The sequence below is a fragment of the Grammomys surdaster genome, unplaced genomic scaffold (genome assembly GCF_004785775.1).
Source record: "Grammomys surdaster isolate TR1022 unplaced genomic scaffold, NIH_TR_1.0 125834, whole genome shotgun sequence".
Classification (NCBI taxonomy): Eukaryota; Metazoa; Chordata; class Mammalia; order Rodentia; family Muridae; genus Grammomys; species Grammomys surdaster.
The window spans coordinates 161,744-174,031 of NW_021620662.1; the positions used below are offsets into that span (position 1 = coordinate 161,744).

General features: G+C 36.1%; 1 protein-coding gene across 1 annotated transcript in view; it reads right to left on the bottom strand.

The window, feature by feature from the left end:
• Positions 1-12,288, bottom strand: part of Lrba (LPS responsive beige-like anchor protein) — a gene marked incomplete at its 3' end in the record, with an annotated part of 362,529 nt that overhangs the window by 160,416 nt on the left and 189,825 nt on the right. The window contains exon 35 of the mRNA XM_028789471.1: positions 10,918-11,026. Coding sequence (XP_028645304.1) covers positions 10,918-11,026 — 109 coding nt within the window. The remainder of the gene's footprint in view (positions 1-10,917; positions 11,027-12,288) is intronic.

A 12,288-nucleotide genomic window follows, 5' to 3' on the forward strand; every position in this document is an offset into this window, starting at 1 on the left:
AATAATCATAATAATCAGTAACAAAATTTAGTGTTTATTTTAATTACATCAAATAATCTTATTCCACAATATATCATGTAGCAAGAATTTTGGTTTCTTAAAAAAAAACCACAAAAATATTAAGGAAATATGTTTTCATTCTAATGCCAGCTGTGAGTTATAGGGCTGCTACAACTGTCCACAACCACTGATTATAATTTGACTCGTGCTCTAGCAGGGATGTGATTTTGCCAGATACGCATAAGTTTCTGCGATTGTGTGAAGTTTGGAATTCTGGGAACTTTTCAGAGATTATATAGATGCTAAAGCCCTGAGAAGTGGGATGGTTGTTTACTGGTAGTAAGTTACTGGGTGCTGGTTGGCTGCTGTTGGATGCTGTTGGTTGTGGTTTGTTAAGTAGACATACGCAAAGAAGAAACAACAAAAGAATAAATTAGATATCCTGCTGGTAAAGATCAAACTTGCCCCAAGGAACGCAATGTCCCTAACCATCAGAAGGTAGTGTAATTATAAAGTTGTCGCCCCCTTCTCCTCTACCCTTTTCCCTCTCTTGTCTTGTGTTAGGGAGCTTGAAAGGTAGAAAAATGGTAGAGAAGAGTGAATAAAAAAGAAACTACAAAAGAGTAAAAGTCCAACTACAATATCATTCATTCAAGTTTGATTATATCTACATTTTAAAAATTAAAACAGGAAATTCAACAAATTTTATCAATATTTTACATATAAGATGGGAAGTGTATTTCCTGAATATGTTCTCAAATTGTTTATTCTTTAACATTATACTATCTTCTTTCAAAATTAAAAGAACCTCAAAACATGTACTTAACCAGGATTTTTTAATTTTCTTAAAATGTGCTAGTTTTATTTTATACTATTTCCTATTCCATAATTTTCACATATAATCAGCACTTTGTTTGATTAAAGAACTAATACTATAATTTGAAACCTACCAATTATGAAGTTCTGAAAATTATTATAGCCTTTTTTCTTTGTACTAAGAGGTTGGTGAAAGAGTTCTACTATGACATGTTTGGGTTTTTATACTGAACAAAAACAACTGGATATATTTAGGAGGTGCAATGCAGAGTTTTCATAGGTGTAATCATTTATTGAAGAATTATTTGCTGAATGCTTAACATGAAAAACAATGTGTTGGCAATATAGACGTGGAACAGAGAGCTCTTATTCTCATAAAGCAATCAAGATGGAAACAAATAGGCGAGTAAGCATGCAGTTGCAAATGACTGGATTAGTAAGTAATATAAGACATTACAAGCTTGGGTTATATTTAGAAGATTGGTTGGTAGAAACAGAGGAGCAGCAGCAAAGAAGGCTTTCATGTAAAAGTGGCAACAGGAAAAGAGCTAAGGTGAGAGGTGAGGATAAATGTACAGGATGGTGATTAGCAGATAAAGAGATCAGTGCTGGACAAAGATGCAGGACAGAGGCACTGGCCAGGGTGGACGGAAGGAGTCAAGAGCAGGAACTAGGAACACAGAAAAGAGATAGACTGGTCCATGAGAGTCTGCAGAATCTCGGGTTTCACAGTGACTATTCTGGCTTCTTACAAAAAAACAGTGAAACATTGATCAAGAAAAGAATAAACCAAATACAAAATTATTTCAGGGGATTTGGACCATTTATGTAGTGGTTAAAGTTACAAAAAGACCGTATGCAAAACACGTATTTGAAAGCAAAATAAAAATCATTTGAAGGAAGTCAAGTAAAAGAAACCTAGTGATAGCTGATCTCTGTAAACAAGCACGTAGAAGACCTTTGCTTAGAAGGGAAAAAGCAGGCAACAGATGGCAGGGGGAAGACAGTTATAGAAGTGTCCCCATGTGGACATGCTTTCCAGACATTTCAAGTGCAGATGAAGAGAGACACTTTGGGCATACAGGTTGCAAGCTGTGGAGAGCAGTACAAGTTAGAGATAAAATTCTAGGAGAAAGAGACAAAAAATCTGTGTCAATAGCAAAACAGGTCTTAAAAAATGTTAGTTAAAAGTAGTGTTTAATCTTAAAATATTTTTAAAAATGCCATAAAAAATGCCATAAGACTATTCCCTACTTACAATAACAATATTTTAGTCCAGCTCTTTTTTTTTTAGTCCAGCTCTTAATTACAGTATTAAACACAAGTCAAAATGATCTACCTAATCCTACCCTTTTCAATTATTCTATATATACTACATTCTTGTGAATTACTTTGAGCCCAAACTAGGCATTGAAAAATGAGTGCTTTGCTCTATACCAATCTATCCTCTTGTATCAATACGTTGAGAGAAAGTACAGGCTCATTAATTAGGAGAAAAAGAGACCATCCTTTGTTAGCTTCATTTTAAGTCTCTGTGTAGTTCAATGATCCAGCTCAAATGGCTGATAAATACTGTATTTTAAGCTAAGTCTCCAGTTTTCTCTAATTGAGAAGTAAATATTTTCCAAGTAGCTATCACACAAATATATGTTGCATGGAAACGAAGGGCTATAGGAGGATACCTACAGTAAGTTGACATAAGGTATGGATTTAAGACAGCCCAGAAGCTATATCTTGATGGTTTACCTACAACATCATTTAAATTCTTTTAAACACTCCAATGTAACTGAGAATTTGAACTTTAAATTGAGTTATTTAAGAAAAATAAAATTAAAAGGTTAATTTTACAATAAGATGACCAAAGCAATAATATATTACTGAAATATTAAGAAAATAGATTGTCGGTGTTTTCACTGCAAAAGAGTGATAAGCAGGTGAGGTGATATGTATTAATAAGATTGAATTAGCTATCCCCAAAGATATATTCTAAATTTAATACACATCACTTAGTCTTATCTGTGAATTAAAATACATGAATAATGATAATTCGAAAAGAGGTAAGATATTTTTACTTCACATACAGTGAATTCAGTTTTGATAAATAAATACTATACACTCACATGACTTAATAGGCAGTGTTAGAAATGGTGACCACTTAAGTCAATATTATTTCACTAAGGAAACTGTAACCAGAAAAGACAAGACTGCAATTCATTAAATAATTCTCTTGTTTTCTTGAGAAAATGCAAAAATAAATTAATTTTAACAATAAATTGCTCACCAGGGCAAACAGACACCATTTCAAGTAATAGATTTTAGTAACTACTAAACACAAAATCCATTCCATAATCTTAAATCTGATAGAATTCGCTAAGATTGGGTCATGTTACCCATTAAACATGTTACTTCATACCCACAGACCTCAAAGAATTTCCAACTCTAAGAATCCACAGGAATGATTTACTCTGCTTCCATTCCAATCGCCCTTTTCATTCACTCCAATCCAGTATGTTCTCATACTCTAAGTAAGTCAGGCATGAACCTGCCTCGGAGCCTTTGCGTTTTTATCCCTTTAACATCATCCTGCTTTCTCTTATCACCCTGATTGCTCTTTCAGTTCCTTCAAGCCATCTGCAGTAACTACTTTCCTATCACTCTATGTAAAATAGCCACTCCTGCACACTTTCTGTTCATTCTTACCAAATAACATTTGTTACTTTTTTGATGCCTAATCATGTTTTTCATCAGAAGTACATACATTCCTATAAATCATATATGTCACTTTTGGAAAGGCTTGGACTTGTACTTACTGGTAAGAATACTTTGTAAGTAAGTGTTCAGTGAGTCTACAGAGAGTCTGAGGGAAGAAGAAATCAGCATACTTGAAGAGTTGAAAGGTTAGTGTGACTGTAGAACAATCCATGGAAAGAAGGACATAATATGAAATGGGAAACTCAGGAACCACATCAGGCAAGTCTCTAAAACCATGATAAGCATATGAAATTTTTTATTTAATGCTTGGTTTTAAACATTAAACAATTACAGAAAGGACATAATAAGTCTCTCATTTATGTTTCAGTGTAGTAAGAATTTTGGAGTTTTGATTACTTTTAAAAACATACAAATATGATGGGGCTATGTCTTCATTCTGATCTGACCAATGGATTTGTGTTATGTCACATATTTTGAATGATACTGTGTATGTGCTATGAAGGGTTCAACTCCCTTCTTTGAAATGCGAATATCAACAATGGAGGAGTGTTCCTCTTTCTCCACACCCTCGCCAGCATCTACTATCACCTGAGTTCTTAATCTTAGCCATTCTGACTGGTGTGAGATGGAATCTCAGAGTTGTTTTGATTTGCATTTCCCTGATGACTAAAGACACTGAACATTTCTTTAGGTGCTTCTCGGCCATTCGAGTTTCTTCCATTGAAAATTCTTTGTTAAGCTCTATACCCCATTTTTTAATAGGGTTATTTGGTTGTCTGGAGTCTACTTTCTTGAGTTCTTTGTATATATTGGATATTAGCCCTCTATCAGATGTAGGATTGGTAAAGATCTTTTCCCAATTTGTTGGTTGTCGTTTTGTCCTATTGACAGTGTCCTTTGCCTTACAGAAACTTTGCAATTTTATGAAGTCCCATTTGTCAATTCTTGATCTTAGAGCATATGCCATTGGTGTTCTGTTCAGGAACTTTTCCCCTGTGCCCAAGTATTCAAGGCTCTTCCCCACCTTCTCTTCTATTAGTTTCAATGTATCTGGTTTTATGTGGAGGTCCTTTATCCACTTAGACTTGAGCTCCTCCATTGTTGGTGGGACTGCAAGATGGTGCAACCACTTTGGAAATCAGTGTGGCGGTTCCTCAGAAAATTGGACATAGCATTACCCGAGGATCCAGCTATACCACTCCTAGGCATATACCCAGAAGATGCTCGAACATATAACAAGGACATATGCTCAACTATGTTCATAGCAGCCTTATTTATAATAGCCAGGAGCTGGAAAGAACCCAGATGTCCTTCAACTGAGGAATGGATTCAAAAAATGTGGTATATTTACACAATGGAGTATTACTCAGCTATTAAAAACAATGAATTCGAGAGGTTCCTAGGTAAATGGATGGAACTAGAAATTATAATCCTGAGTGAAGTAAGCCAATCACAAAAGAACACACATGGTATTCACTCACTGATTATTTGATATTAGCCCAGAACCTTGAAATGCCCAAGACACAACTCACAGGCCACATGAAGCTCATAAAAAAGGAAGACCAAGTGGGGGTGATTCAATTCTTCTTAGAAGGAGCAACAAAATACTCAAGGGAGCAAATATGGAGACAAATTGAGGGACAGAAACTGAAGGAGGGGCCATTTGAAGACCTTTCCACCTGAGTATCCATCCCATGTGCAGTCACCAAAGGTAGATGCTGATGTGGAAGTCAGGAAGTGCATGCTGATAAGAGCCTGATATGGATATCTCCTCAGAGGTCTTCAAGAGTCTGACATATTCAGAGGCGGATGCTCACAACTAGCCATTGAACTGATCATGAGGTTCTCAATGGAGGAGTTAGAGTGAGGACTGAAGGAGCTGAAAGGGTCTGTGGCATCATGAGGAGAGCAACAATACCAACCAACCACAGCTCCCAGGGTCCTAACCACCAGCCTGGGAGTACTTATGGAGGGATCCAGGGCTTCAGATGAATATGTAAGAGTGGAGGGCCCTGCCCGGCACAGGTGGAAGAAGAGATCCTTGACCTCATGAAGGCTGGACGCCCCAGGGGGTGGGAATTTTGAGGGTGGGGAAGTGGGAGTGGGGGGGGGTAGGTGGAGGTTACATCCACGGAGAAGAAGGAGGAGGGGTAAGGGGATGGGGGGCTCCCGGGTGGGTGGGGGATGAGGTAAGGGGATAACATATGAAATGTAAATAAAATATCCAATAAAAAAAATTATATTAAAAAAAAAAAAGAAATGAGGATATCCAGTTGAGTGAGCATTACTGGCTAAAGTATTTGTTAGAGCCTAGATCCTGAAGTTATGAATAATTTTACCTGTATATTATTGCCCTTAACACTCAAGAGACTGGAGGCCCCAGGGAGTAGGGAGGGCTGGTAGGGACAGGGGTGGGGGCATCCTCATGGAGACTGGGAGGGGGTGGGGGGAGGAGGTATGGGAAGTAGAACAGTCAGAGTGTGGAACTGGAGAGGGACAAAACTCTGGAGTGTAAAAAAAAAGATTAAATAAAATTAAAAAAAAAAACAGAATTAACACCTGATCCTAATAACAACATGCACCCACATGCTAACTAAGGAGTTAGCAAAGAGTCACAATATCTGAAGGATAATTCCAGGCTTTTTGTTTGTTTATTTTTCGAGACAGGGTTTCCCTGTATAGCTCTGGCTGTCCTGGAACTCACTCTGTAGAGCAGGCTAGCCTTGAACTCAGAAATCCACCTGCCTCTGCCTCCCAAGTGCTAGGATTAAAGGCGTGCACTACCACTGCCCAGCTTGAAAGAACATTCCAAACCAGTGAAATCAGCCAGATGCTATGCTAACATTCCAAAAGACTGTAGGTTTATAAAAATAATAAAGAACATGCCCATTAATGTCACAGCATAAATGACAAGCTGAAATGAGAAATAAAGTGAGAGGAGCACTAAGATGATGGAATCAGCTCGCTTTCTCATGAATTGGTTGTTTGACATTATGCAGACCTCATCCAACCAAAATCCCCTCCTACTGAAAAATCCAAACTCTAGACTTGATTGGCAAGCTGATACCTTAAGAGTATAAACTTACTTTCTGCATTCTTTGAATACATTTTATGTCTGATTCCAGAACTTTTGATGATTTGTGAATGGTATTGAGTAGGATAAATTCAGTAGCAAGGACTATACCATCAGTGGTTTGCACACTGCTGTCAAGGATCAATAAGCTTTAGATATCTGTACTTATTTCACTTTTATTCCTTTGACCTGTGTCTATAATTATGTTAGTGCCACATCGTTGGTCACTTCATCTGTAGGAAATGCTGAAATGAGAAAGTGAGCATCTTCCTCCTCTCTGTCTTTTCAAAGCTGTCTTGGCTAATCAGGATAACTGTGATTCTTCAGATTTGAGGACTGGCAGTGGCATTTCATGAATTTTTCTAAATCTTTCTTTTAAATACAACATTTCATTCCCACTAAAATTTTTAATCAGCTGAATTACTTTGCATGGGCTAATACTCTGATCAAAACAACAGGCAACAAAAGATTAGAAGCTGAATGAAAAGCATATTCCAATGAAGATCCTATCACTGCATCTTCTGTTACAATGTAAATAAATTGTAAGAACTATACACACATACACACTGAATTGCACTATAGTGTATCTGTAAACCAACATTGTAACACAATACAAAGATTGAAATGGCAAATCAGATTTGAAGTTTTCAATTAAATTGTTTAAAGTACCCAGTCAACAACACAACACAAATCCATTGGTCAGATCAGAATCTGAATAAAGAACATAGAATATTCTCCTTAGTTTACAGTATCCAAAAAGACAGAGAGAGAGAGAGAGAGAGAGAGAGAGAGAGAGAGAGAGAGAGAGATCCATAAGTAAAGGAACTTGTGTGTGTGTGTGTGTGTGTGTGTGTGTGTGTGTGTGTGTGTGTGTGTTTAACAAAGAATGGTCACTCAAAACATCTAAAGATATATAGCTAGATGAACATGGTTTATTTCAAAGAACTGCATTACCTAGGAAATGTAATAAAGAAGGGAATACTGTGGTACAGATGTGATCTCCTTTGAAAACCAGTATAAGCTCTGTGTTATCAACAAACATTTTCTAGAAAAGTTGTAATAAAAATCAATCCTCAAATTTAAATGTAATTCAGTTAAGTTTTCCAAATAAATCAAAATAGAAAAATAGACATAAGATTTATTCATTCTATTTCAAGTTGTTAACATTCATTAATATACTGGCAATTATCCCAAATTACAAGGCTTTAAAATCTTATAGTTTTATAGCTCTTACACCTACAAAAAAGATAACCCGGAACTCTGGAACCTTCTATCTTTAATAACCTAGCCAGATTCTCTAAAAGAAAAAAATAATCTTCAACATCTTATAAATTACTATAAAATGTCCATTTTGGATATTTACTTATCTGACATAAGATCCATACTTAAAGTGACACATAAGATTAATATTTTATATTATTATTTAATATTAAATAGGGAAATAAACCATTCTCACTATATAGCTGACAAACCCAGACTATAAAATGGTACTCTGAAAGAATTAAAAATATGTGGGTGTCTCACATTTTACGCATGAGGAAACACAATGAACAGAAAAGGCCAACAAGTTTTCAGGAGCTGAAAATGCTAATTTAATTACTGAAAAGAAGTCATGCGGAGAAGCTCCCTGCAGAACATAATTTACAAAGCATTGAGGAAGTTATATAAAAAGTATCAAGAAAATTTTAGTATCTAGTACAGCTATAAACCCAGACTTATAGAATGTGTGGATAATATTTGATCAGAAAAGGCCTGCATAAAAATAGTGGCAGTCCAATATTACTAAAATATTAAAAAATACGTTTGAACAAACATATAAGATGTGCTAATATTCTAATATGTTGAAAATATACACACAATGCTGAAACATAAAAACAGTACCATTCATCTTTAATTCACCATTAAAGATAAATATAACGTAGTATGTTTGGCTAAATAAATGTTATAGGTTCTGTTAGAAAATGTAGCTGGAGCTAAAGATAAGGGTCACCAGTCAAAGATCTGAGATAGGATTTAAAGGACCCACATAAAAGCTTTGTGCAGCAATATAGCTCTGTAACACCAACACTTCCGGAAGTAGGGAAAAAACAGGCAGCAGATCCCTAGGAACTTGCTAGGCAAGCAACTTGGTTAAACTGAGGAGCTCCAGGGTTCAATGAGAGACTCTTGCTTCAAAACTAAGAATGTAATCAAGGAAGACACCAACATCAACCTCTGAGGCTAATCAATATGGATACACAAAAGCAGATATACCCACAATATATACACACAAACATGTATGTGTATACATGTTTGTATACATAACTCTGTATGTATGCCATACATACAGAGTTAATGAAATATTTTCAAAATAAGTATTTCACTTAAAAGGAAATATGTTTTTATTAATTCAAGCAAATAAATTTGCCACACAATATGTAGTTCTGCTGAAGTTAATAAGAAGTGAGTTCTAGAGCATAATAAATGAAATGCAAAGCAGTATTGTCTAAAAGAACATCATGAAACTCTTACTGAAACGAATTTTAACTTAAATTGGCTCTGAAAAATAAAATCATTAAGGGATAATATTTATTACATCTGGATTACAGATGTGTATAATTTATGCAAACTGAAACTCCAACTGAAACAACAAATTTTTTATTAAAACTTAGTCTTGAAATATATGCATTCATACAGATACCCTATTTATAAAATAATGTCCAATGTTGAAAATGACATAATTTTTAATACACTTTCTGTCTAAAACTACAAAACTCTTTAAAACAAAGTTGAAATGTATACCTAATGATAATCTATGAATTTAATGGAACGTCAATACACAACAAAAGGAAAAGATTTCATGGATATCAAAAAAAAAAAAAGGAAAGAAATAAAGGGATGTATTCCAAAGAGCTACATCATCAGCCATTACTTATTTATTTTGGTTTTTCGAGACAGAGTTTCTCTGTGTAGCCCTGGCTGTCCTGGAACTCACTCTGTAGACCAGGCTGGCCTCGAACTCTCGAACTCAGAAATCCGCCTGCCTCTGCCTCCCAAGTGCTGGGATTAAAGGTGTGCACCACCACTGCCCAGCCAGCCATTATTGATAATAAGAAAAATGTATCAACCTCTTTACTATTATAGGCTTTGTCCAAATATACAACAGAATCTCTGTTTATAAGAAAAAAGGAACTAGTAGTGCAAAAAGTTCAGAAAATTACTAAAAGCCAAACTATGGATAACCTTTAAACTATACCCACTACTCTGTACTGGATGCTTTTCGTCTTTTATAAAGTACAAGAAAAACATTTGAGCGTACCTATCTTTACATAATAGAAAGCAGGAGTTAAATGTCTTTTAAATATCTTCAATTTCTAATATATGTTCTTGTCAAACTTTTTATTTCATCCCTGTTTTAGTCATTTATATAGCTATGAAACCAGTCATTTCCTTTCTGAAGCCATGTTTGTTGCACATATCCAGGAGGAACTGCTAAATTAAGTATTTGTTAAAGATGAGTTATACAAAACATGGTGCCTCGTGGGCCACAGAATGAGATATGCAGGTGTAGCAGGCAGACTCAACAGGCAACAGCCCAGGTTGCTAAGCCTGATCACATGGTGCAAGTAGAAAACTGAAACCTCTCAAAGCCATGAAATACAAACACAACCACAACAGGAGATGTTCCCAAAGAGGACTAAGTCCTTTACTGAGTTTCTTTGCCACCCCATAGGAAGAACAATAGTATCAACCAGCCAGACACCCCCCTGCCCCGAGCTCCCAGGGACTAAACCACCAACCAAAGAGTAAACATGGAGGGACTCATGGCTCCAGCTGTATATGTAGCAGAGGATGGCCTTGTCGGACATCAATGGGAGGAGAGGCCCTTGGTCCTGTGAAGGCTTGATGCCCCAGTATAGGGGGATTCAAGGGTGGGGAGGCAGGAGTGGGTAGGTGAGGGAGAACATCCTGATAGAAGCAGGGGGAGGGGGAATGGGATGGAGGGAATGGGGGGGGCAATGGGGAAAGGGGATAACATTTGAAATGTGAATAAAGACAATATCTTAAAAACAAAGAAAGAAAGAAACCACCAGATCACAGCCCCATTCTCATTATCAAAAGCAGGTCAACAATACACCAAAGGTACTGTGATAAAATGACAAGTTGAACATGTGCTGAACCAAGAGAGCTTTTCCAAAATCCTCCATGATTTTCATAAACTAAATTTTGAAGGCTAACAGCATGCTTCTTTAGATTATACTACCATTCTGCTTAAGCAAATAATTATCATCTAAACACAGTAGCATCCTTAAAATAAGTACATAGCAGTATCTTACCTCAAATTCTGCATGTCTGTGAATATCCTCTGCTCTCTGCCTGCTCAGGATAAATTCGGCCTCATTTGCTACTCTTACTAAATGATCCTTCATTGTTTGGCTAAGTAACCTGTAAGAGATGAATATTGTCAAATAAATATATGTATACATATAATAACAAATGGCCAGTCAGGGTTCAAGAGTGGTATATTTTGTTCTTTTGAAGAGAAAGGAACATTTAATCATTGTTCTTCCTTTATACACAGTAAGGTATCAATATTATTTCACTTCAACAAGTGTAAGAAAGTAGCAGCAAAAGTTTATACAATGGTAAGAGTGGATTCATTGGCTAACCAACTAAAGCAACTAACAATTCAACATTAAAGCTAAAGTGGTGAGTTGTTACCTTTAAAGACAATGGAAGTGTACCACTGTTTGGATAAATATCCCCAAAGGCGCATGTGTTGATGACTTTTGTCTTAGTCCATGACAGTCCTGGGAGGTATGAACTTTAAGAGTTTTGTACCTACTAGACATTAGGTCACCAGGAGTGTGTCTTGAATTGGATACTGAGATTTTAGAATTTATTCTCTCATGCTTCCCACAGCACCCAGTACATTGATATGAACAGTTTCTTCTCCATGAACTCCTACCATGATATACTGTCTATCCACTGACAAAAAAATAAAAACAAAAACCCACCTGGACCAAGTGGTCAGGTCTAAAACAAATAGATGAGCTGACCGGTACGAGCTGATCAAACTGGGTATTCTTGTCACATCATCACAACACTACATATCAATGCAGCCAAGATTTAAGAAGGCAGGACCCTCAAGGCAGAAGCACACTGACATTTAGCATAACTCTTCTCACTAAGGAATTTTATTCAAAAGTGAGACTGCAGAAGCTAAATAAAGCTGCCAGCAACCTATCAGAACTAAGGAAACCAAGACAGACAAACAGTCTGAAAAGACACAGGTATATAGAATCCTAGAATTTGTAACAGGTTTCCAAGCTTAAATTCAAAAACTCAGAAACTAGAGCCTGGAATCAAAAAACTGAAAAGTATCTCAAGAAACATCACAGGGACAAACGAGTATCATCAAACTCTTCATTTGTATTTTGGTTCCAAAATAAAGATACAATTTTCTATGTTACTATTTTGTTGTAACAAAATACAAGATGAATACTTTAACTAGATAAGTTATACAAAAGAAAAACCCCACATATAAATTAAAGATACTACAGAGAATAAAAGTAAGCAAAACTTTCAGCATGGACAAAATAATGCCAATTATGAAAAGCCTCCAAAGAATACATGCTAGGAAGGGCAATGAGATGTAAATAAAATATCCAGTGAAAGAGAGAGAGAAAGGAACAAAGGAAGGGAGG